The sequence below is a fragment of the Platichthys flesus genome, chromosome 5, assembly GCF_949316205.1.
Source record: "Platichthys flesus chromosome 5, fPlaFle2.1, whole genome shotgun sequence".
NCBI lineage: Eukaryota > Metazoa > Chordata > Actinopteri > Pleuronectiformes > Pleuronectidae > Platichthys > Platichthys flesus.
Genome location: NC_084949.1, coordinates 10,534,580 through 10,559,320, shown reverse-complemented (window position 1 = coordinate 10,559,320; position 24,741 = coordinate 10,534,580). Strand labels below are relative to the sequence as shown.

General features: G+C 42.4%; 1 protein-coding gene across 3 annotated transcripts in view; it reads right to left on the bottom strand.

Moving 5' to 3' along the window:
• Positions 1-225: 225 nt before the first annotated feature.
• The window catches only part of crebbpa (CREB binding protein a), a 44,684-nt gene continuing 20,168 nt past the window's right edge, over positions 226-24,741 (bottom strand). Inside the window, exons 3-31 of one of the 3 annotated variants that reach the window (XM_062387871.1) lie at positions 23,966-24,145; positions 23,103-23,346; positions 21,229-21,342; positions 18,876-19,133; positions 18,436-18,535; positions 18,131-18,268; positions 17,018-17,135; positions 16,720-16,891; positions 16,385-16,447; positions 16,061-16,182; positions 14,851-15,063; positions 14,208-14,510; positions 13,707-13,886; positions 12,951-13,122; positions 11,382-11,500; positions 11,017-11,256; positions 10,567-10,655; positions 9,136-9,216; positions 8,482-8,538; positions 7,698-7,775; positions 7,540-7,607; positions 6,967-7,117; positions 5,698-5,844; positions 5,491-5,604; positions 5,196-5,361; positions 4,904-5,071; positions 4,460-4,621; positions 3,915-4,196; positions 226-3,710 (exon numbers count right to left, since the gene is read on the bottom strand). In XM_062387871.1, coding sequence (XP_062243855.1) covers positions 1,485-3,710; positions 3,915-4,196; positions 4,460-4,621; positions 4,904-5,071; positions 5,196-5,361; positions 5,491-5,604; positions 5,698-5,844; positions 6,967-7,117; positions 7,540-7,607; positions 7,698-7,775; positions 8,482-8,538; positions 9,136-9,216; positions 10,567-10,655; positions 11,017-11,256; positions 11,382-11,500; positions 12,951-13,122; positions 13,707-13,886; positions 14,208-14,510; positions 14,851-15,063; positions 16,061-16,182; positions 16,385-16,447; positions 16,720-16,891; positions 17,018-17,135; positions 18,131-18,268; positions 18,436-18,535; positions 18,876-19,133; positions 21,229-21,342; positions 23,103-23,346; positions 23,966-24,145 — 6,525 coding nt within the window. In that variant the 3' untranslated portion in view covers positions 226-1,484. The remainder of the gene's footprint in view (positions 3,711-3,914; positions 4,197-4,459; positions 4,622-4,903; positions 5,072-5,195; positions 5,362-5,490; positions 5,605-5,697; positions 5,845-6,966; positions 7,118-7,539; positions 7,608-7,697; positions 7,776-8,481; positions 8,539-9,135; positions 9,217-10,566; positions 10,656-11,016; positions 11,257-11,381; positions 11,501-12,950; positions 13,123-13,706; positions 13,887-14,207; positions 14,511-14,850; positions 15,064-16,060; positions 16,183-16,384; positions 16,448-16,719; positions 16,892-17,017; positions 17,136-18,130; positions 18,269-18,435; positions 18,536-18,875; positions 19,134-21,228; positions 21,343-23,102; positions 23,347-23,965; positions 24,146-24,741) is intronic. The other 2 variants (XM_062387872.1, XM_062387873.1) reach the window with 2 other exon arrangements.

Below are 24,741 nucleotides of genomic sequence, written 5' to 3'. Positions count from 1 at the left end.
ACACCTTTCCAATCAGACCTCAGAAATGTCATGATTGATGGTTTGCATCAGGGTCAAATGTTTGCTGCAGAAATGTGCAGAGACAGGACCTCAACCAGAGTTGTATAGTTGACACTTTTTTCTCCAAATTGTAGCTGATGACTGGATGATAAAACACTGCCAAGTTAAAACAAACACAAACCAAGATGAGTGATACCTCATTATTTAGCCAACAGACTACTGGAGTTCTTCTGCTGCACACAGTTTATTTAACAATATGGTATATAAGTAAGAAATGAGTCTTTAACCAGTATATACAGTGATTTCATTCTCTCTTCCTTATATTTATAGTATTTTGCTTAATAACTTGATGTACAATAGGAGAAAAAGTAAATCCCCCTAATTCAAGTTTTCGTGTGAGAGGAATGAGGGTTGACCAAACATTTAACATTTTTCCAGGGTGATTCTCAAACGTGTCCTTCATCCCTAGATAACACACGACTTAGTGTACAATTTAGAGGAAGGGGCACCATGGGAGATGTGGCCTACAAACAACCGGTGATCATTCCACCTCAGCTTAGGGGGCTGGTCTCTCTCTCTCACACTCTCTTTACACTTTACAATATTTGTATGACAAAAATGTATGACAAATTCTTTTTAATGTCAAAGCAACAATTTTCTACACCTGCAAGACACTTCTTTTTTTCAAATTCCAGGCCACTGAGATGTAGATTGCAGTCCTTTGTCATCTTTGTTGGTGAAACCAGTCAAAGCTGTGTTTCTCTTAGTGACTGTGAGGGTTTGTGTCAGTGTCTTCATGTGTGCCTGCATACATGCCCATGTATACACAACCTGGCGCAGTCCATTTCCTAGTTGTAATACAACTGAGTGCTCTTCATACACACAAAGAGGAAGGGAGCAGTCCCTGAACGCATCGTCTTGGAGTAATGGTACAACACTAGATTACATTGCCAGGAGTGACAGTTTGAGAACAAAAACCTGGCCCAATTCCCAGACAAATTATTTTACAGTTTCAACACAAATATGCTTAAAGTTTTTTTCCAAAAGGTACAAAATAAAAAGATATGAATAATATAATGAAATTGTACATTTTCCTTAAAAAAAGAAAGAAGAATGAGAAAGGCATGAAACATACCAAAAACAAACCAGAAATAAAATTGAGTATTGAACACATTTGGTCTCAACCAAAAAATATATTCTTTGTGATTTAAATTTAATCTTAGAAGCATCTTGCAAATACCTCAACATCTTGAGGAAACAACCTTCCACTTGGGTTTAGGAAACAGAAGTGTTTTTTTTTGTTTTGTATTTTTCTCAACCAAATTTTCTTTTTACAACAACTTTTTACTCAGTACAAAAAAAAACATTCTCAACCATAGAAAGAACAAAGCGAACAGCATAAAGAGTCCGAAGGGAAGCTAGGAGGAAGAAGAGCATTGGGAGGATGGGTCCCTGGGAGTGAGATTTTGTTCCCAGCAGAAATGCTACAATCCCTCCACAAACTTCTCCAGAGTGTCCCCTGTAGCATCTCCCACCATCCCCAAGTCACTGTTCAGCCCCGCTCTATTGGGTGTGTTAAGCTGCGGCAGCATGGCACTCTGTTCTGGTGTCCCCAAGTGTCCCTGCTCCATGGATTGCATTGAGCCCCCGAGTCCCGGGTGCGGGGAACCCGAGTGTGGCGAGGGCTGGGGTTGGATCTGCGGCGATGGACTGGAATGTGGCTGCTGTTGCGAAGGCGGACACGGGGACTGGACGGGCGCAGGGGAACGGACCTGGCTGCTGAGGGTGTTGGCTAGTGTGGGCTGACCAGGAAGGTGGGCTCCACCCTGGGGCTGGCCAGCCAGCAAGTGGGTCTGGGGGCTCATCGGGCTGGGCTGGGCGGGGGAGCCCATCTGCTGCTTGAGGACGGCCTGCTGCTGCTGCTGGGGAAGCTGCTGCTGCTGTTGGAGCATTCGCTGATGCAGCAAGTTCTGGCTGGGGTCCATCCCCATGCTTGGCTGGGCCATCTGAGACAAGGATGGGAGCTGGCCCATGGGACCCCCAGCTGCTCCTGGGCCTGTCTGCATGGCTATTTGCTGCTGCTGCTGCATGCGGATCTGGGAGTATGTAGCTGCTGTACCCTGCGTTTGTGCAGGGAACTGGCCAGGGTGGCCCTGAGGCATCACTCCCTGCTGCTGTTGTTGCTGCTGCTGCTGTTGTTGTTGTTGTTGTTGTTGTCTTAAGAGCTGCCGACGGTAGAGCTCCTGGAGCTGGGGGTTGTTGTTCATCAGCTGTCCTTGAGCCCCTATAGCTGCCATGCCCTGCGCAGGAGGCTGCTGCGGCTGCTGTGTCGGTATCCCCGGCCTCTGCACTGCTCCTCCTGGCATGGCCATGGCCTGCATTGCAGGCATGCCAGGCTGTTGTTGCTGACCTGCTTGCTGTGGCTGGTTGGCCTGGTACTTGGCTGTTCGCTGTTTGATGAAAGCAGCCATTAGCTGAGGGTTTGATTTGAGGATGTTGAGAACTTGCTGCTGCTGTTGCGGTGAGCTAGGAGACTTGAGGGTGCGTAGGAGGTCCTGCAGGGCATTGGGAGCTATAGCACCAGGTCTCTGGGGTGTTTGTGGCCGAGCACCTGGCTGCTGTGTTATCAGAATCCTCTGACCCTGCTGCCCTGGTAGCATCATGGCTCTCTGCATGGTCATGGCCTGCTGTGGCGTCTGGCCTGGGACGAGACCTGGTTGTTGAGTCTGAGCTGCCTGCATGGGCCCTGCAGCTCCGGGCCACTGTCCTGGGGCCATGCCGGTTTGCATGACTTGTGGCCCCCTGGGCCCAGGCACCATTTGCATGGGTGACTGCATTGGTCCAGTCATGCGCTGCTGTGGCTGCTGGGGGTTCATGGGCAAGCCGTTCATGTTGACCCGGTAGCTCTGCTGGTTCTGCTGGGCCTGAGCCATCATCTCGATGTGCCGCGCCATCTTTACTGCAGCAAGGGGAGGCTGCTGCTGCATCTGCTGAGCTGGCTGGGGCGGCTGGGGGAGAGGAGACTGCTGCTGGTGTAGAGGGGAGGCCTGGGGCCCAGGCTTGCCCTGGGATACTGGTGCTTGAGGCTGGCCATTGCGAGGTGCATTGGAAAAAGAAGGGGCCATGATGCCTGCTGAGTTGGGCGCCTGCGGCTGATGAGAGAGTGGCTGCTGGGGTGTCTGGGGAGTGTTAGGCTGGCCATGGGAAGTGGGGGTACTGGGAGCAGCTGAGGTCGGAGGGGATGGCAGCGGCATGGTTCTTCCCTGCATGGTGGCCATTCTCCTCCTCATCAGCTGGGCCTGCTGGAGCCTGTGCTGCAGTTGCTGCTGGCGAAGCTTGTGCTTGATGTTCAGGCAGAACGGGACAGGACACTTGTTCTCCTGACAATGCTTTGCATGGTAACAGCATAAAGCAATAAGCTGCTTGCAAACGGGGCAGCCACCATTGGTTTTGCGCTTGCAGCCCTTTGTGTGTTGAACCACTCGCTTCATCTTCTGGCAGGATGGCAGAGAGCAGTTGGCATTGCGACACTGACAAGCATGGACCAGGGACTGGATGCAGCGTTGGATACTCAGGCGCCGGCTCTCCTGCGGGCTCTTGGAGGCCTCTCCACTCTGGCCGTTGCTGTCGTCGTCCAGGCCGAGGCCCCACTTCACCATCTGGTGCTCGTGGCCCTTCACGTTATAACAATTGATGCAAAGATCAAAGTCCTGAAAAAAGGGAGGAAGAGGAAAACAGTTAACACGAGTTAAAACGTTTCAAAAATGTATTAATGATGTATTATCATATATGATCTGTGATAAGTCCACTTCCCTTGTCTGTATATAATAAAAAACTGAACAGACTTCCAACTTATTGTTTTACCTGCTGTGTCTGTCAAAACATAGTAAGGCACAAAAATAGCAGCGACTCACCTCACACACGGTGCAGTGCCAACGTGTCTCCACATGGTGCTTGCACTCGTTGCAAGTGTAGACAAAACGATCCTGTCCCTGGTTGTGCAATTCAACCAGCATGCACATGGTGCTCCACTTACACCGCCTGAGGGAGCTGAACTCCCAGTGCTTATCTCTGGCCAGAGTGAGGAAGGCATCACGGCCGTCCATCAGGTCGCAGGAGAGACAAGGGTCGGGGTCAACGATGGGCGGCAGGGTGTTGACCAAGGGACCAGAGTGGAAGTGAATGACAAAGAACACCTTCACCAGAGAGAAATAAAGACAAACATGAGTCAGCAAAGCACAAATAAATTTGTATCTTTTATCTTCTGTACTATTTTACCATTAACCTTTACCCAATTATATTACCCATTCCAAAATAAAGATTTTAGTTTAGTTCATATTTGTTTAACTTTTTGTAGTAATTAAATTAATTCAGCACAGAGTGCCAGCTGAAATTTACATATTCAAAGATTCACTTTATTATTACATGTAAACGAAGGAACAACAGATAAAAGCCGGACCTCTTTGTGCTTCTCCATGGAGGCGTACAACTTCTGGGACAAATCATTTGCTACATTCGGCATCCCAGGCTTCTTCTTATTGGCTCGGCTCACACTGCTCTTGTTTTTATTTGTCTTCTTGGTGTTCTTCTTTTTAGCATTTTTGCTGTCACCTGGCGTACCCTGAGGAGAAAAACAGCGTATTAAATCATCATATTCTCTCATCGTGTGGATGATAGCCTGTCTTTCCATCGGTCAAGATACTTCAAGTTACAGTGAGGCTTTTGGGTTCTTCAGGAGGGCCATGTGTTAGAACAATAACAATATTCCAGGTTTTACAAACAGTGTATAAAATAATGTTCATGTTGTATAGGAATGTTTAAGGACAAAATAGCCTTCAAAGACAATATGATTAAACAGTGGACTTGTAGTACCGCGCTATCAAACATCATACAAAGTTCTTACCTCAGGAGTTTCAAATGCAGCTGTGTTCTCCTCCTTCTTCCTCTCTTCCTCCTCCTGCTCCAGCTCCTTGATGCTCTCCTCCAACACGTTGGGCCAGAAGTCACCCTCAAAGTAGGGCAGCTCATTGGCGCTGATCAGTCGGTCCTCAGTCGCCTGTTTGAAGATGTCCTGTGGGTAAAAAAAGATATCCACAATTTAAAAACATTATTCTTAACAGTATTATTCAAAACTAAGCAGAGACGTGACCGGAAACAGCATATCAAAACAAGATTTAACCAACAAACCAATATACCTTGTAGTCGTGAAGAATCCTCTCTGCAAAGGCTTTGTCAAGCATCTTCCTGTACCACTCCTGCAGCCTCTTAGGCTTGGGGATCTTCTGATCAGAAGGATGGCAGTGGAAGATGTAATCATCTCCTTCACTGGGAGGGCATGCCCAGATGTGGCCCTGGGCGTACCTGCAGACAGTGTTAAAGGGAGGAGATCTGTTGGCCTAGTACAGGATCCAATCAAAACCTTCTTTCCCAAGGCTCTTCCCCATGTTGTAAGCTTTTGAGAGGTGAAGCAGCATAGATGGTGAGGCTTACCCGAGTTTCTTGACATATTCTAGATAGCCGATTAGGATCTCGTGATACACTGCTGTTCTTAGAATCCGAGGTCTGAAGAAGTGAATACTGTCAAGGTATGATATGTAGACCCGTCTGCAGAGGAAGAGAAGAGGACCACGGTAAATATCACATGTCAGATCCCATCTCTACTGCCATAAACCACATGTAATAATTCGATGTACAGACCTAGTGTTGGGGAATGGGCTCTCGGAGCCGTACTCCTGCACGTGCATGCCAAAGAAGCAAACGTCCACACCGTCAATCTCCTCAAAGGCGAAAAGTGCTTTGGTTCTGTAGGGAAAGGTCTCAGACATTTCTCCCGTGTCCACAAATCTGTAGAAATAAAGAAAATAGAATTACCCCCTCACGGTTGTACGCATTCAACAAGCAGTCACATTTACATTCATGTCTGACGAGAGTCATATCATTTACATAGAGATTTAATGAAAAGTATGAAGTGTATGTATATTGAGGTTTGGCAAAAAGCATGTGTATATTTGGATCTAGTCATCTACACAACAACCCAGAACATTTCCTGAAATCAGCCTTGGACTATTGGAAACTAAAACATGTAATCTGGGGGTGATATGAAGTTAGGAGAGGCTGTACAGGCTGAACAGTAAGGTGCGGACTGAGTAAAGCTGCAGATTTGTTATACTTACTTTATTTGACCAGGGAGTAAAGATACTCTACACACCTTGTAAAGGTATGTAACCTTTAAACCATGTGGTTTTAGATGACCCCTCTATTGAAAATCAAGTTTCTAACCTCTCTCATGTTCATATGGTGTTTTTTTTTAAGAGGAGATAAATGTGTTAATGGTTAATCAATACCAGGGGAGGAACTTTAAAAGAACATTTCAAGTCAGTCCTGTGTCTTACTGTGACTCAAACGGAAAAGAGAATAACAAGCTGTCATAATGGGATGATTCAGGTCAAGAAGCCTTTAGTCAATAAAAGAAGCAAACAGTCTTTAATCCGTCCACCTGAAGATAACAGGTTTCAGGATGAGGGCCTCCGCCCTGTGAGGATGGGACGAACATCGCAGACTTTGATCTTGTGTGAGGAAACAGTAAACCACTCTCAGGGAGGGTGTAAACTCCATCTTGTCAAACCAGCAGGCTCCTCCATTACTTTTAGTGGTACAAAAGCTTTATATATGGCATTCAGCTTTGTAGGCAGGGACAATAAACGAATCAACTCAAGGCAAATAAGAACTGTGCCGATGCATCTTCAAATATAAGAAAATGTGAGACAGCTACAAGTCATCTACAACACTATGGCCGCCCTTATCTTGTTCCCTCATTTATAAATTATAATCATGCAATATCAATGCTCAAAAAACAAATGCATACATAACTTAGAATTTTAATTCAGTTTTTGGTAAGGGCACTGGTCCTGAAATCCTTATTGTCCCCCAGATGACCCATCTATCAGCAGTCAGCGATGCTCTCACCTGGATTTCATGCCTGGTTTAACCTCCACTGTTTTGTCGGAGCTCGCCACCACTCGTACAAACACCTCTCCAGCCTCCGGGTGGTTTTGTCTCTTCAAGTATTTATTCACACGGTCCTCTATGTACATTCCCAATCTAGTTGACTGCAGCCCTACAGTGATCAAACACAGAAGAGATATTTCAAAATGATCAATTCTAAAACTTCTGCAGGAGCCTTAAAATGAAATTTTTGAAAGCACTAGAACTGATGATTGATACTTTAATGATGGTATTTAGATCTCAGATCTGTTCATACTTATGCAAAGGTCAGATATTTTGTAAAGGGCTACAAATATCAAAGCACAAGGCCTACAACAAAGCTGTGACTGTCGCTCAGGTTCAGATAACAGACAGTTTCTATTACCTTGTGTGAACCATACAAGGAAAGCTTGTCAATTGATCAATCAATAATCTAAAACAAGTGGGATTTTTAAATACATTTAATTTAAAATGTAAAATGTGAGAATGATGTTTAAAGTGTTTGTCATGTGGCTGGATATTTCTGGGTTTTGGATATAAAAGAGCAGCACTTACGTTTTGCAGAGAACTTGTTGTCCTTCTTTGTTTTTCCACTCTTCTTTAAGCAGTTTTCACAAATGAATCTAGAAAGAGATCAATTAAAGACGTATTGTTACAATTTGCACATTAAATATGTAAAGAAAAACCTAGGAGAAGCTGAGTAAACATCTCACCCAGACGGCCAAATGACATCGTAGTGTAGGACGCAAATCTGGTGCATTTTACGTCCACAATCTTTACATTCAACAAACCTGAAAAACAGCGTAGAAAAGTACAATACTTAACATTTCCACATGCACTTAATTATAAAGGCTACTGTAATGCTTTGTTCTGACATGAATAACTGAAAATGTTAAATGTTAAAATATTGTTCTGTTTTTGAAAACTGTCCACATCATATTTCTGATGCGGTAATTTTTGTATAAATGTTGATATCTTTACTGCTGAGACAGCAAGAAACTCATCTCCATTCAAATCAATGTTCCTCCAGTCGTTACACAATTGCAAGCAAGCCAATGCAAGTGTGCCTTTGTGGGAGGTTCAGTAAGTCCAGAATTCTGCATTTGATTTAATATTCAGTCACAATGAGAAAAGCAATCAGCGTGTGAAAGGGCCCTGCGTTCTCTGACACGCTGATTGAGTGTTCCACTCAGCAGGTGGCGTTGCCGAGTTGCCCTGAGGCTTCACTGAAACCGATGCGCTTGATCAAAAAGCTTCAGAAAGAAAATATGCAGACTGTGAACCACAGGCACAGAAACAAAGCCAGATGTGGATGACAGAAAATAACCTTTAAAAGATGTGATCTGCAACATAAAAGTGGAACATTTGAACAGAAGTGCAAGGATTATTTAAGGCGAATCATATTAACTTCTAGAAAGGAAGTACACAAAGAAGATACAGTATTTTCTCTCTGTGTTTATCCCACTTGATGAAGGGTGTGGGGTTGTGTGTACTTACGGTTCGGAGTCGAGTACGTCATTCTTCTTCCGTTCAAACTGGTCTTTTGATATCATCCTGAAAAGTGAGGAAGAGCAAGGGGGAAGAGTCCTTTTTTAATCTTAACGGCCTCTCAAAGCACTACATATCACAGGTTGCATTCCCACACTCAGTCCTACAGCTCTACAGTACTTGTGCTTCTCCTTCACACACTGCCAACACAGTTGTCAGGGGAAATTTAAGGTTAAGATTCTTGCCCTAGGACACTTTGGCAAGTGGATCGGAGGAGCCAGGGATCAAACCAACAACCTTTGGTTAGTGGCCGTGGCCGACCGGCTCTAGCTCAACATGTGGGCTCGCAGACATTTAATTTATCGTTAAGCATCTAAAAACCAGGCAGACTTACTGTAATTAAATTCTAACCAATTATAACAATGAATATAATATTAGGTCCCAATGAAGAATTATATCATATCAAGCAACAGGCTAATATTGATAAATTTCTGACACCTGGACTCATTTTCAGTATTTCATAAGTGAGGGACAAGCTTGTTAGAGCAAAGTTTGGTTTGATAGGCGGTTAACCACTCTAAAACATGAAGAAACATCTTCATGGATAAGACTGCATTCTATTATTATCTTTTAAATGGATGCAAGAAGAGACAGTCTACTTACGTTTGTGGCTGTGCAGGATCATCTCCTAATGTCACACTCTCCCCCTGGATCTCATTGAAGCACTTCTCACAGAAGTGGTACCTGTCAGACACAACACATTCACATTTAGGACATACAAAACTATCATTTTTGCTGAACAACAGTTTCATTTAGATTCCCTGTGTTCATTTAACTGAATCGAAATGTCTTGTGATCAGCTACTTGTTGGTGGGTGCCTCATAGAACTGTGCGCAATATAACACTTGTCTTTTATGTTTATAATAGCGAGGAGGGAATCCCGGCGCTCCTATTGAGAGTGTAAATGGACTGCGCTGCAGGAGCCTCATGCTGTCTGTCAGGCTGTGCTGTTTCACTGCTGCTGCTGCGCTGCTCCGCTCCACTCTCAAAGTGCCCAATCAAAGTGTGAAAAAAAAAGGCTGCAGTTACACTGTTCATACAGCAGGGGGGGCAAGGGAACACGTTGTAAACAGTTATCTGCTGGCTTTCAGCTGCAAAGCGAAAGCTATGATGGGCAATGCTGTTTGTGGCCTGTTTGTGTGTGTGTGTGTTATATTTTCATCTGTCGAACAAGAGAGGGGGCGGCGACACTGGATTCACTCAGTCCCCTGATAAATACTGAGAGAAAAACAATAAACACAAACACTCCAATGCTTTCATTGTTTGATGCTCGTTTGGATTTAGGGTCTTCAATGTTTCCCTCTATGGGATTGGGATGCAATGCAGGGAACACGGCTGGTAATAAGTATTGCTGTGACCAAAAGCCCCATGCTGTGCCAGGACTGAGAGCAGAGCCATTAAAAGTGTTGAGATGACAGTACTGTCAAGACCATAGTTGTCCCTCTGGAGCTATAAAGGAACAGACCCCAGGCTGCAGGGGGACAGATAATAACAGTTCAAATGCTGCATTCATCGCCCATCAAAACATTTTACGAGAACATCTTCATGCAATATCTGATTATATACGATGATTCAGTGAGATTAAAATGACATTAAGTGACATTATTGTTGCTCTAGTAGTAGTTGAATTTACAGCCAACCATAATCGCAAAGACTAGTGCAGTGTCTGTTCTAAACCCATTTGTTCGAAATGGACCATTAACTTGACCTGAGGAAATGATGGTGGCAGGTGTAAAAATGACCTGCAATAATTGAGCCGCAACAAATAAAGACCAACTGCTGGACTCAGTCAACAGAACCCTGAGGCTGCATCACCGCTGGTCACCTGTTTATTTAAAGTTCACTGAAGTAAAACTCAGTACGCAGAATCGAAACTGGAGAATCAGAATCAGTAAGCGTTGTTGTGACCGCACAGTTTGTTGTGATCATCAACCTTACATTGATGAGACCGCCAATGCTGTAGAGCACTGGTTGCCTGTTTATTAAAAACGTATTAATATAGAACATATTCTGTGTCCAGACACACACACACACCTGTTCTGGTAACTGTAGTATGTTCCTCCAGTAGGTATGGTGCAGAGTTGCTTGCCATAGCAACAGAGGGTTTGTGGCGAGAACTCATACTGCAGATATAGAAACAAAAACAGGAAAGGTGGTCAAAAAACTAATTTTTGCAATAAATCCTTGAAAAATACTAAATCAATAAATATAAACGTCTTTATTTGGCATTTGAATAAGCCTCATCGCTCAGTTGGTATTCAGAAATATGCAGCTATCAAAATATCCAGAATCACAGCTTACTGACTGAGTCAACCTGTTTTCACATGTTTTACCAAACAAAATAAAAGAGTTGAAATTGTCATTGAATTCTTTTAACCTCAACAACTGAATTGTGGATGAATAGGAATACCTTCTTTTCCAGTCTTTCCTTCTCTATTTACTACAGTCTCTGTAACTTAATTTAGTCTGATCCCTCCATCTCACCTTCCTCCCACAGCAGTAGCCCAGGCCCTGCATCACAGGATCGATCTCTGACTCAAACACTTCTGCCAGTTTGGAGCAGTACTTGTAAACACGAGATGTCTTGCGGTTGTAGAGCCAAGCGTTGTTGAACATAATCCAGACATCATCGACGTATTGCCAGGGTTCTTGGTATTGGCCCGTGTCGAGCTTACGCTTTATTGTTGAAAGATCTATCGGGTTTTTGACAATGTCAAAGTAGTCCTAGAGAGAGAAGGGACGGATAAAAACTTTTGTGTTACAGACAAAAGAGCTAAAATTGTGCAGCTGAATTATGTACATCCACTAACGTGAGAACATTAGGTGGCACATTCCTATGTGCTACGTACCGGAATACCGAGAACCATGGGGTCTACTGGCTGTCTGAAGGGCAGCGACTCAGGGTCCTGCCGGTAGAGCGACTCCAAAGTTGGCATCAGAGCCTGACGCAACTCCTCGGGCTTAAAGACTGAAAAATGAAAAGTCAAGGAATTACTACACAGAAAGAAACGACTGCTCCAGAAAAAAATGCATCAAATATGAAGGGAAGCAACAAAAGAAACTACTGTAATATATCTTGCCACTTTTTTTGGAGTAACATATCTATCTTATCCCTCATGAGACAATTTTGGAACAAAATATAAAATAGCCTAATTTATAATTATTTCATACTTGCAAGCCAATCCTAACTGAATCCCTGTTTGCTTCAAGTAGTGATGATTGTGTGATATCCACAGTACTCTACTAGCAGTTGCAGTGCCCCCTACATCAGCTGTGCAAAATTCTGACAAACTCAAAGAACACTTGGCAATCAGCACCTCACTAATAGTGTTGTAATAACAAGTTATACTGAAACTACTACAATCTGTCTTTCTCAAAGGGGAGATGTTCCAATATCAGCATCGGAAAAAACACAGATCCTGTTAAAAGTGTCATCTTGGGCATTTTTAAGTACACAAATCTATGCAGCGATCAAATGCAGCGTCTTTATAAAGAATATTCATTTCACCAAGATAAAACCTTTACTGTGTTTTCCCCCAAAGCACCTCCTCTTCTCTGCTCCTAGCAACACTTTTTTTAGAGCAACAAAGAAAAAGTGACTTCTGGTAGTGCTAGCTAAAATGCCACATTTTAACTGCTACCACAACTAAACCCAATGTATACTGAATGATATGATTCAGTTTTGAGGGGTGGCATTATTGTTGCCAATTATTATTTCTGACAAGGTTTTTTTTAGTTTTGAAGTTGCTGTTGCACTGTTCTATACTGTCACTGTACTGTTTAAAACCTCAAAAGGTCTTTTAATTATAGAAACTGTGGCTTCACTTCAACAGCTGTTTTAAAAGAAGTACTTGCTGTGTATCCCTAGATGTATTTATTTGTGCACTTTTTCAGTTAAGATTGTCAAACTAGATAATAAAAGAAGTTCTGTGTCATGCATTCTCTATATACATTTGTTCTTCAAAGGGTTTAACATGAGCAAGCCACACAACAATGACTGCAATCACCACTTCCATATAGGTTTGGTACAATACAGGTGTAAGGATTTGTAATATAAATTGATATATTTTTAAATGCACTGGTATCGGATTAGCATCGGTAGGGGAACAGATGTTATCGGAACATCTTGAAGCCCCTCTGAAGATCTAATGACGCTAGCTGAAGTTAATGGTGCAGCTGTCGATATTCTGGTGGATAGTGGAGCTTTTACTTCAGCAGTTAAAGCTAATGAGCAAGTGTGTATGTAGACCGGCTTCTTATTTGCTAACTAAAAATAAGTCATGACAGTTGGTCTCACAGTTGGCACAGCGTGGGTGTTTGAACATTTAGGAAGATGATAAAAAAAAAAAAAAAAAAAAAACTCTTCTCAATCATAAACTCAGACACAGGTTATATTCTGCTCGCGGCTTCAGACTCACTTTTCCTCCTAGACTGAGAGGGAGAGGAGCCGGCTGTGCCGTTGGCTCCACCCTCTTCCTCTTCTTTGGGTTCTGTCTTTATTTCCGGCTTTTTCTCCTCCACCTCCATCGGCTCGCGCTTGCCCTCTGGCTCCTCTTTCGGTACCAACTTAGAAGCCGAGTCCTCCTCAGTCTACAGACAAACGGGCAAAATGACTGGTTACACGAAGGTCAGTTTTTAACTCTAAAAGGGTATCTATAACTGAATATTTATAACAGAAAACAGAATTAGTCTACAACACATTTGTGACTATACTGATCTGGAATTATGTTTTACACTTGAGGATAATTGCTCTTATGGGTCTTGTGTTATCCTAGTGCTGCAGTGACCATAGATGAGGAGATGGTTTGTGCCTCAATCAGCCAGGCTGTTAGTATATGAGGAAGCATATTGGTAACTGATAATGTGGAGGCAGGACTAAATTTACAATTAATACAAAAATGCCTTGAGACCTAGAATATAAGATGTGTTATATTCATTCAAATCAATCCAAACAGGGGAATATCAAATTGTAAGTGTAAAAATGATTGGCTAATCCTTATGGCACGTTGTATACAATCATTGTATAAAGTGGGTGTGCTTGTCAAATTTCTAATTCCAACCTCAGAGGGGGGGGGGGGGGGGGGGGTTTCACATGCTGTTTAACCAGCCGTCCAGCACTTGGTTTGAAGTATACTGACGATTTTATTGTATTTAACCACGCATCACTGACTCACCTCCATCTTGCTCTCAGATTTGCAGCCAGCGGCCACAAACACCTTTTTGCCGTGGTGTGTCTCTGCTTTGATCTCCTGGACAGGCAGGTCTGCTCCGACATGCTTCGAGTGCAGGTCAGCGCTGGCAGCTGAGGCTGGTGTGGGCACCCGGTTATCCAGACTGGCTCCTGGTTGAGAAAGCTAAAACAGAAGAGGGCGGGACAGAGGCAGAGAGAGGAAAGACAAATGAGGTATTTGCTACAGTGTCACTGCTTTTTTTGCATGCAGTACTGAAGCTATGACACAGATGAACACGTCCCACATTGATTTCATTAGTGCCTTAAATTGAAAGATGCAACGCTCCCAGTATGATGGATGCTTGAAACAGTGAAGATGCAGTCGTAAGACATAGAGGTGGAGGTGAATGGGTTGGATTGATACATGGCAGTCAGAGGGATGGGAGTTTGCCCGGGAGCAGGCGGGAGTTCAGAGAGGAGGGCATGCGGAGGATCTCAGTCTCACCGGCGTAGAAGGGGGCTGAGGAGGGGGCTGCGTCTGTGCTGCTGTGGGAAGCTCTGCCTGGGGTTGGGGCTGGGTGGGACGGGGCGGGGTGGCACCCTGGGCTGGAGCAGGGCCAGGGAGGGTGGGGGTGGAGCTGCGGCTGGAGGTCTGGGGGTGCGGCAGGTTAGTGGCCCCCCCGGCCGTAGAGGCGGAGGAGGCAGCAGGTGAGGGCGTGGAGTGCAAGGGGGTTTGGGAGGAGGCTAACTGAGGGCCCACTGAGGGGCCAAGTGCATTCATGGGGAGGTTAGCACTCTGCTGCTGCTGCTGGAGAGAAGGACACGCACACGCACGCACACAAACACCAGGGTAGGCGGGCATACATGTACACAGGCACACACAAGAGAAGCAGACAAACAAACAATCATAAGGTCAAACAACACCACACAATTTGGGGTTTAGAGGGCATCTTGTGATTGTTCCAAAAACAATTAAAGAGCAATTAGGATGAAGAATGATCAGTTAAGATAGATTGATTTTAGTAGTTGTGAAGTAGCACAACTTCGTAGCCTCTCTAAAAGCAATAGATTTATCAAATACTGCCCAAAACATCTGTTATCCAACTAGGTTCACAGCTCCACACTCCTCGTCTCTCTCTCAGTCTCACCTGTGTGACAGCAGCCTGTGCCTGTGGCTGACCCATGCCAGGGCCCACAGTGACGTTCATGGCGCCTGTAGCAGCGACTGCAGCAGATCCTGGAGGAAACTGGGTCTGAGCAAGAAACTGTCCCTGGCTGGCCGTCTGGCCCACCATGTTGCCACCACCATGTCCGGCCATCATGCCCTGAGCCTGGGGCATCCTGGAGGGAGACATGCCCATCTACAAGAAAGGAAAACAAGGTGTAACTATGGCCATAAAGATAGAAATTCTTCAGAGGGTTTTCATTGACCAAACGATAACGCAAAGATCAATCACAGTACCGATATTTCAGCAGTGCTATAATTCAGTTATGATGTATTTTATTCAAATTCTATCAACAATAAGGCTTTGTGCGACTGTGCATTATGGTGGTTGTATTCTTCAAATTGAGACTTATAAGTGCTTTAACCTCTAGGAAGTATGATACAGGTTTTTAAATGTATTAAGTTGACTCATTTGACATGTGCTGATCCATTGACTATTGACAGGCAGTGTGACAACAGGAGTTTCAATCTTGAGTGATCAATTATATGTAAAAGTTAATTATTGAAATAGTTCAATTGATTTAAGAATCAAAAAACGAATTAACTGGTTTTGTTTTAACCTTTGTACTGTCTGTTTGAAATAATTAATAGATTACTGTTTAGTATCAGAGATAAAGGAAATTAACACTTTAAAATGTTACGGCGAGGATATATTTAATTTCTGATATATCAATATATAATAATTTTTTTATTTCAAAGATGTTGAGTTCTTGTTACGTTCACTGAAAGTCTCTCAAACACAAAATGTAAATATTTAAAAAAGGTAATTCCGGTGATGTTCCGCTGACTGTCTTTTATTCAGGACCGAAATGAGAGAAATGGCCATTTCACAGTTTGTTATCACCTCAGTCCTGATCTGATCAAGACATGTAATAACAGGGCACATTATTTTCTACAAAAAGGGTCAGTGGCTCAATGCCCCATTTTAACAGCAGGGCATTTGCATTTTTGTTATTTGACAACCTAGCATGGTTAAATCTTAAAAATTCTCCAAACACTGAACAATGTTTAATAGTTCAGAGGTACCTTGTGTAGACAGCCACAGTTTGCTCATGTTACTTGTATGGGTTTGTGGATATGCATGTGTGCTTGTGCTGTGATTTGCATTCCCCTCTGCCCCCTGCCATCCTCACCGCTGGGACGGAGCTCATGTTCATTTGCTGCGGATGGTTCATAGGTGAAGCAGCTCTAGCTCCCATGGGTGCCTGGGATATCTGGGCATTGGGCAGAGTCATGTGGTTGAACTGGTTCAGTCCTGGACAGAAGAGTGGGCCACAATATTAAATAATGGACACACACAGGCGTGAGAAAATGCCACGGTAGTGGTGATAGTTTATATATGTCATTAAGTTAAGGGCAGTTTGGAAGCTTAAGCTACACTATAATTAGACTTCTTTAGTTTGACATCTCAGTTATCTCGTCAATTCTCATTTTACCAACTGCCATGCAAGACGTACCTTGGGAAACCTGCATACGATTCATGATCTGATTCGGCATGTTAGGGAGAGGAACAGGCCCATCTATGAAACAAAAACAAAATATATGAACCAAAAGATAGCTAGAAGTTATATGCATGAATAACCACATTAACAACTGAAATGAAAAAAGTCTAAGAACATCCATTGCAGTTTTTATAAAAGAACTACATAGTTATTCACAGCTTTTTAAAATAACACAAATATATCACTATCAGTAAATCAGTGTCAGTGGTGGCAAAATAGTTTTAGGTAGAGTGGCAAGTAAACTTTAAAAATCATTAGACCTGAAATTCAGTTACGATTTCTATACTGACTCTGTGGCCTTGCGCCCAATGCATTGGGCTGTGCGAGGCCAGGCTGCTGCGTCCCCTGAGCGGCCATTGGTGCCTGGTTGATGATCTGCTTCTGTAGCCTTGATCGCCTCTTCTCCTCCAATTCCTTTTGGATTTTATAGATTTTCTCCGCCAGGAAGTGATAGTACTCATCCTGTGGTGGAAGGAGAAAGTCAAGTATTTTGTGGATATACTTTGCTAAAAAGGTGTTGTGCATGGCCTTGATTACTTGACCAATTCAAGTCATTGCTTAGTTGAGGACTAATTTAAAAAGACTTACCCGGCTGTTAGCTGACTCGTACATGTCTCCCTCCACCTTTCTGGCATAGGCTACCAGGTTCTCCATTCGTCTGTCCTTTAAAGCTGCTGGGTCAGGGGTAGGGAATATGGCTTGTACTCTGTCACACAAGAGCAGAATTTGGAGCAGTGAATATCTCTGGTAATTTCTACTACCGTTATTTCTGGACATGAAAAAGAAGCCAATAAGGGTAACAAACTGATTAGGAAGGCAGAGTCTGTGGTTGGCTCTAAGCTTGTCACCCTGGAGGAGGTGGTGGAGGACAGGATGCTGGCAAAACTGCTGGCAATCATGGACAATCCCTCTCAACCCTCCACATAACACTGGACAGGCTAAGGAGCAGCTTCAGCCACAGACTCATTCAACCCCGCTGCTCTAAGGAACGATACAGGAAATCGTTCCTCCCAACCGCAATAAGACTGTACAACGCATCTACCTCTGTCAGAGCCACCATCACACAACTGCACTAAACATACCTGTCTCAATTCATCATTTTATACAATAATATTGTCTTTTGCACACTCAGTCTACATATTCTTACACTCTAATAGTATATTATATTATCTATTGTATCGGCAAATACTTATATTTATACCCGTACTATATATCATATATTATATCATACTCTTTATATATTCTTTGTATATATAAGTCTATATACACATATTTATACATGTGTACATGTTGTTGTTATTATTATTGTATTTTACTATTATTATTATTATATATACTGTTGCTGCTATTATTACTATATACTGCTATTATATTGGTATAATTACTATCATATATAAATATATATTATATACTATATATACTGTACTATTTTTTATATACTGTCTAACAATAACATTACCATCAGTACTATTACCATCATCTGCCACTGCACCTTATCTACCCATTTATCTTGTGTTTCTGTTTTTATTCTTTCTCCCGCAATATTTTATATTTTATTCTATTGTATTGTATTTTATTGTATTCAAATGTACCGGCTGCTTTGACGACTTAATTTCCCTTCGGGGATGAATAAAGTAATCTATCTATCTATCTAACAACTCAGGCAACTAACTTTTATCTTCACTAGGGGTATGTACTTACAGTTTGTGTACGAGGTGATTGCGCAGGTCCTGAGTGACGTGCTCATGCCAGGATTTCCTGGTGCCTGTGGCAGACAGAGGTGATGCTGTGGGTAGGTTGCCCATTGATCCTACAGCTGAACCATCTGACAGCAGCTGACTGGACGTGGAAAAGGAGTAACAGAGAGGGTGAGATGTGTACAAACAATTGAGAACGTTTAGGCTTAAATATAAAATGTTGCACTCAATTCAACAAACGAAAAATAAATAAAAAAATTAATAAGATCAGCGAAATGAAAGACTTAGTGCTTATTGATAGGGACTGACTTGTTAGTGTTGAGTGAGTTGGGAAGGGAGTCTGAGTGCAGGTTTGTCTGTTCTGAAGTGGTCACACCCATTGCCGCACCTCCAAGAGCCATCTGGTTACCTGTAAAACAGAACTGTGTGAGCAAATAGCACTGCCTGATTTCAAACTCAAGTTCAGTACATGCATCTTTGAATAGCCGCAAAGTCTGTAACTGATGTGCACTGTACACCACAAAACACATTAAAATTACTTCAACTATTAAAATTAAGGATTTTATGAAACCATTGTTTTTCAGCACTTTTCCAATTTGTATTTCGTATTTTTCAAACCTATTTAATGTCCTTGCAGCAGGGTGTAGATGCAAAAGCCAGCCAATACATACAGTATTTAACAGTACAATGTTAGACAGCTTATAATGCTAATAGAAAATATAGAAATAAAATCAGCTGTCTGGACTTACCAAGTGCATTGATGGGTCTCATCTGCTGCGAAAGCTGTGCATTCTGTGACCCTACTGACTGTCCTGGGCTCGAAGCCTGCTGGGCTGAGGCCTGCCCAGTGGCCTGGCTACTGTAAGGCAGGCCAAGTGCCGCGTAGGCTCTCTGCATGGAGCTGGGGTCTATTGGGGTTGAGGTATTAATGGTGGGAGCACTGGGCTGGCCCACTCCAACTGAAGACATGGCGTTCTGGAGGCCCGTGCTAGGAGAGCTCAGCATAGCTGGGGGAAAAGAGACAGATTCATCAATCCAAAACGTTGACAGTTCACACTGACTATACTTTTATAAGCTTGCAGTGCTTGACCCATGTTGCAAATTTTTATTGCTGCACAAGTTTGAGTACATATACAATAGTTAAATGCTGATGCTGTGTGCCAGTCCCAATAAATCTAGTTTGGTGATAACATTCCTGAGATGAACAATAGAACAGGTGACAAACTTCACATGACTTTGACTAGGGCTGTCAAACGATTAAATTTTTTAATCATGATTAATCACCATTTCTAAAACGAATATGTATATTGTTGTCCGAACAGAAAGATAAATGGCAAGGGGGATATATACATTTAACCTGGTTCTTTTAAGAGTCCAAATGTTTGTTATTAAGATTGGACAATAAAATTAAACATAAACATACCAAACCATAATTAAATGTGGCTGTCTCTTGGCTTTGCCTCTGAGCAAACAAAGGATGATGTTATTTAGATTTTTTATATATATCAAACTCAAAGAACCTTTATCCTAAACCATTTGGGCATCTTAGACTTTGCTCTTTTTTTTATTATTATTTTTTTATAAATGGTTGAATACATTTTGTTCCTTTCCTTTTTAAATCAAACAAACAACCAAACCTTTACACACCTTTACTCAAGTTACTTAATGTACTGATCAGGTCCTGATAACTAGTGATTAGTGTTTATTAGTTCAAGTGAGAGCAGAGTGGAGAAGAACACAGAAACTCCAGCTTGGTGCAAATCAAATGCAGCTTCTGCACTGATCATGACGCAGCGGGGCTGACCACTGAGCAGCTGTGACCAGAGAAACTCTGTGTTTCACTGTTCTTCTATTAAGTCACTGACCGGCTGTTTCACATGAACGAGCTCTGATCTCACTGCATGTGAGTGAGTGGGGGGTGAGTATGGCTACATGGAGCAGGACAGTCTGCACATGTGTTAATACGTTAAAAAAGAAGTTACGCGTTAAATCCACAAATTAATCATAAAGCGTTAACGGGTTAATTTTGACAGCCCTGATTTTGACACATTGACCTCTGGGAAGATGAAGTCATAACATGGCAGCATAACACAGTAAGAACATTAACATAAGGCTAAACTCTTTGAAAAGCAGTGCACTGAATAAATGAATATATCCCTTCAGGGGACACAGTATTAGCATATTTCTCTGGGTTCAGGCATTGGTTGGACTAAAAAGACACTTACTTTGCGCAAAGACAAAAATCGGAGAAGGCAGAACAAAGTAATACAGCGCTCTGTTTGCATTGGCAGGAGAGACACAAGCCCCGGCATCATGTTCTTTAACATGCAAGCCAAACGGGGACAGACCAACCCTGGAATGCTCTAAGTGATGTAAGATGCTGAGCAAAACGGGGAATTAAAGAAAGAAACAGAGAACAAAACTGGAAGGAAAAAGGTTTTAAGAAACTAACGTAAATGTTCCAGTGACTAATTTAGCTAATCCAAAGAAGAAAACAGTCTGTCAGCGCATAATAACAGCTACATGGAGTCAGTGAAAAACAAATCAGAAGTACGAAGTATATGGTGTCAAACTCAGCTCTGTTCGAGTGGGGAGTGGCAGTAAACAGCACGACAGCAAATGGCTGCGGAGAGCTCCTCGAGCACACGCTCTACAGTTCCACCCTCCTTCCCACCATCGCACTTCTGTTTCTTCTGTGTGTCAGATTACAGGCACAGCAGGACCACACTATTACTAATCGAGTGCTTTAAGTCATCGCGGAGGAGCATAAGCCTGGAAATAAACTGCCAGGCTTGTCTGAATGGCTAAAGGTAAACACATTCGACACACACGCATCTTTGACTGCTTTCAGGAAAGCAGCATGCAGGTCAAATTCTTTCTCAAGGACTATTAAAGCGCTGTATTGTCTCCTGTCATGACTTAGGGAAAAACTGAGGCCTTTGTTAAACGAACCCAGAGGTTGCCATGTCTCAATATCTTATAAATAAACATATTCAGTACTGTCAATGGAGATAATTTTGTTATTTTTTTAGAGTGTTGTAAAAGATGACGTGTTGACTATGTATATGTGGCAGCAGGCCAGAGCCAGCTACTACTCCTTACACTGCTGGGTGCGCTTGTCGCTGGCATTCTTCAGCGGCAAGCAGACGGGACAATCGTGTCGTGTGCAATTTTTCCAGTGGGAGATGATCTGTCTGGACGACGCACAATGAGCCACTACAGGGGAAAGCAGAAGGAGATAAGGGAGGAAAGTTAGCAGGTTATAAAACCATTATCCTTACAATATTCTGTACTGTTCAGCACATAGTGCTTGAACCAAGTGGTGGGACAATATCACCTGAAATCAATAGAATGGTTATTATATTCAACCCAGTAATGTAGTGTTTATTGAAGCAAAAGTTTTACAGCATGTCCAACATGGTATTTTATTTCCATTTAGTTCTTCTTCTGTATTTATCATAGACCTCATAACACCACGATACATTTTTTGTTATATTCATCATTCATGAGTTTCCTGGTAAAGTTATATGAAACAATACTTCACACTGCATATAGCATTGCATTAAACTCAAATCTAGGACTCAAGACGATATGCAGTCACGTCATTAAAATGATTTGTCTAGTGGACCTGGGACCTGTAAGGAAAAGAAAAAAGAGCTAAGCAGACCACATTAAGAGTAAGAAAGATGGACAGAGAATAAAGAGATGTTAAGCTCTCTGCGCTCATTTCCACTTAACCCAGTAGAAGGGAAACCAAACCACATTTCCCACTGCGTGACTGAGCAGACTGAGGGGCTTCGTTTTATTTGTGGCCAGTCTAATGTGCTAGCAGCTTGATTTCTCACAAGAAATCAATAGCAGGCTAAAATCAAACTTTCTAGCTGCCTGGCACTTTTGACTACTGCTCCATTTCCAATTATGTCTTTAAGCTTCAAGGGCTATGCCAAAATAAACAATTAAATTGTATTTTCTTTGTGAGAATGCCAGTAATACTGGCGAAGACTCAAACATAGCAGCACTATCATATTGATGGCTTTCTGCGACTATGTATTCAAGGAAAACTGCATCAAATATAGGTCTGAAGCCAAACCAAGCAGTCTGCAGACTCCAGGGTTTCTTCAGGTGAAAAATTAACAATGCCAACAGTCACGAGATAAATGTAAAATCTTACAGATGATAACTACGTGTTTGGAAACAAAATCTCTCCTAACTGTTGTTTCAGTGACAGCGAGAAGCAGAGATCCTGGGCAAGAGGAAATGAGCTGGCATGCAGAGAGCAGAAACACAGACGCCTTTACACTTCACGCACCTTCGGCTCTGAATGTGTTTGACTTGAAATATAACTTTAGAGTCCAAGCAAAGCAAAAACACAAGAGTCAAACTTAAATAAGAGAAACTGCAGAAGAATTTTTCATCACATGAATAGCAATCCCTACATTTCTATCAGACACTTTTTTTATGTACATCACTTCATTATGTAAAAAACTGTTTTTTCTCATCAATGTTGTAAATGTTGTTATTTTGGAGGTATTCTCAGTTTTATTGCACTTTTGTGCGTCCTGGGAGAGGGATCCCTCACATTTTTCTCTCTATGATGTTTCTATGTCTATTTCCAATGTTTTTTGGTAGTTTTTCCTTAGTCTTGTTGAGGGTTAAGGACAGAGGATGTCACACCTTGTTAAATTGTGACTTGTGTATATGGGCTATACGAATAAAATTCGATTGATGCATTAATTCAAAAGATGATAGGTCTGCATAATAATAGTCTAACAGATAATGACTGACGTAAATTAAAAGACGGATTTTCATTGTGCCGCTTAAAGCTCTTTTTCAAAATACGCAAATTTTACGTAGTACTACGTATTTTGAAAAAGAGCTTTAATGAAAATGTATCAAATAATAGTGTTAAACGTTTTAACATCTGGATATCATAAATTTTTATTCGCTGCCAATTTATTTCAAATAAGCCAACTCACCCTGGCAGGACTTGCCGGCCTGGCAGTGTGTCATGTGGTTGAGGACGTTCTTCATGGTGCGGCAGTGAGGCAGGGCACAGGCCCTCACCTCTCCATTGGCCTGCTCCCGACGCTGGCACTTATGTGCGTGGAGCAGCAGGACCAGCTGCTGCTGGATAAGCTTGCGCTTCTCTGGATCAGCTGTAGGTCCTGCCGAAGGCACTGCCACACCTCCGCTGCCAGCCAGGGGGAGCATCGCGGCCTGCTGCACAGTTGACAAAGAAAAAGGCAGACATGTCAAAGTTGTAATGGGTTCAAATAAAGCTGTCTATGTCTTTTTACTTGTGGTGATACCAATTATTGTCAGTTGCTTGCAGTTAAATGATTTTTCATATTACCAAACTTTAAGTTTGTTGCATGTAATTGTATACATCTCTACTATTGTATGAAGTTATAAAGTTCTTAGGTTTCCCAACCTTTCAAGTTTCAAGATTGACTTAATAGAGCAGATTAGTCATTCAATTATTGTCAACTTGCATTTACAATAAATCAATCATAGCAAGATCATTGTAAAGGTTCTGCAATCACTAAATGAAAAATATAAAACAATAAACTTTAAACTTGTATCAAACATATCTTTATTCAATATAAAATATCATCAAAACAGAAACACTAAATCACATGCAGACAAACAGACATAAGCTGTTAGTGTTGGGACATAGATGTAAACATCAAGACAGATGTGTGTGTAATCCTTAGATTATCCTAATCATTGAAATTAATCAACTTGGAATTTTAAAAACTATAACACTCAAATAGTATAGTACATGTTCATAGATATAGTGAGCAACTGTATGGCAATGTCTGAATGTGTAAGCACTAACCATATTTGGCACGCTTGTGACAGCAGCCCCTTTGAGTTCGCTGGGGAAGGGTGGCAGACTGTTGGCAAGAGCAGCCTTGTTCTGGAGCTGCTGCTGAGGGTTTAGCTTCTGGCCCGGCCCTGTGGCACCCTGACTGTAGGGCTGAGTGCCAAACGGACCCCCATTGCTTGCTAGGCCCATCTGGAAAACAGATTTATTGACAGAAATGTTAATGTAATAGTAAAGCATTATTGTTAGCTTCACAGATTGGCAGGAAAGGCTATTTTGAAATGCTGACATTACAAAGGCTTGACTTAAATTGTTCAAAGTATTTACAACTGTAACATATTGATTTGATATGCTTGGGCCGTTTGTAACTCAGTCTCTCCACCAGCCATTTACAATCTACTTCTACCTAGCCAGATGTTAACATTTATGTGAAAATGATGTGACGTTATCAATGAAACTGTTTCCATAAACAAATACTTTTGACTCTCTGAACTCTTAAAAGTCCAGATGTTACAATGGACGATGATTTTCTTGTGTGTTCTTGGTCTGCCACATCTGTCAAAGCAGCACCAATGTGCCAATAAAGGTTCCGCTTCAAATTTAATGCCAATTTGTCATTACAAGTCCCCCACTGCCAGCACAGGCACAGACATAGCATGGCTGACTGTGCTGTTTTGGCCTAAACCAGCTCACTGATGCTCTGGCAACATCACAGCTCAGCATGACACCAGCTATTGGCAGGATGGACTTCCCCACCCCTCGACTACAGACAAACTTACTTCTCCCCC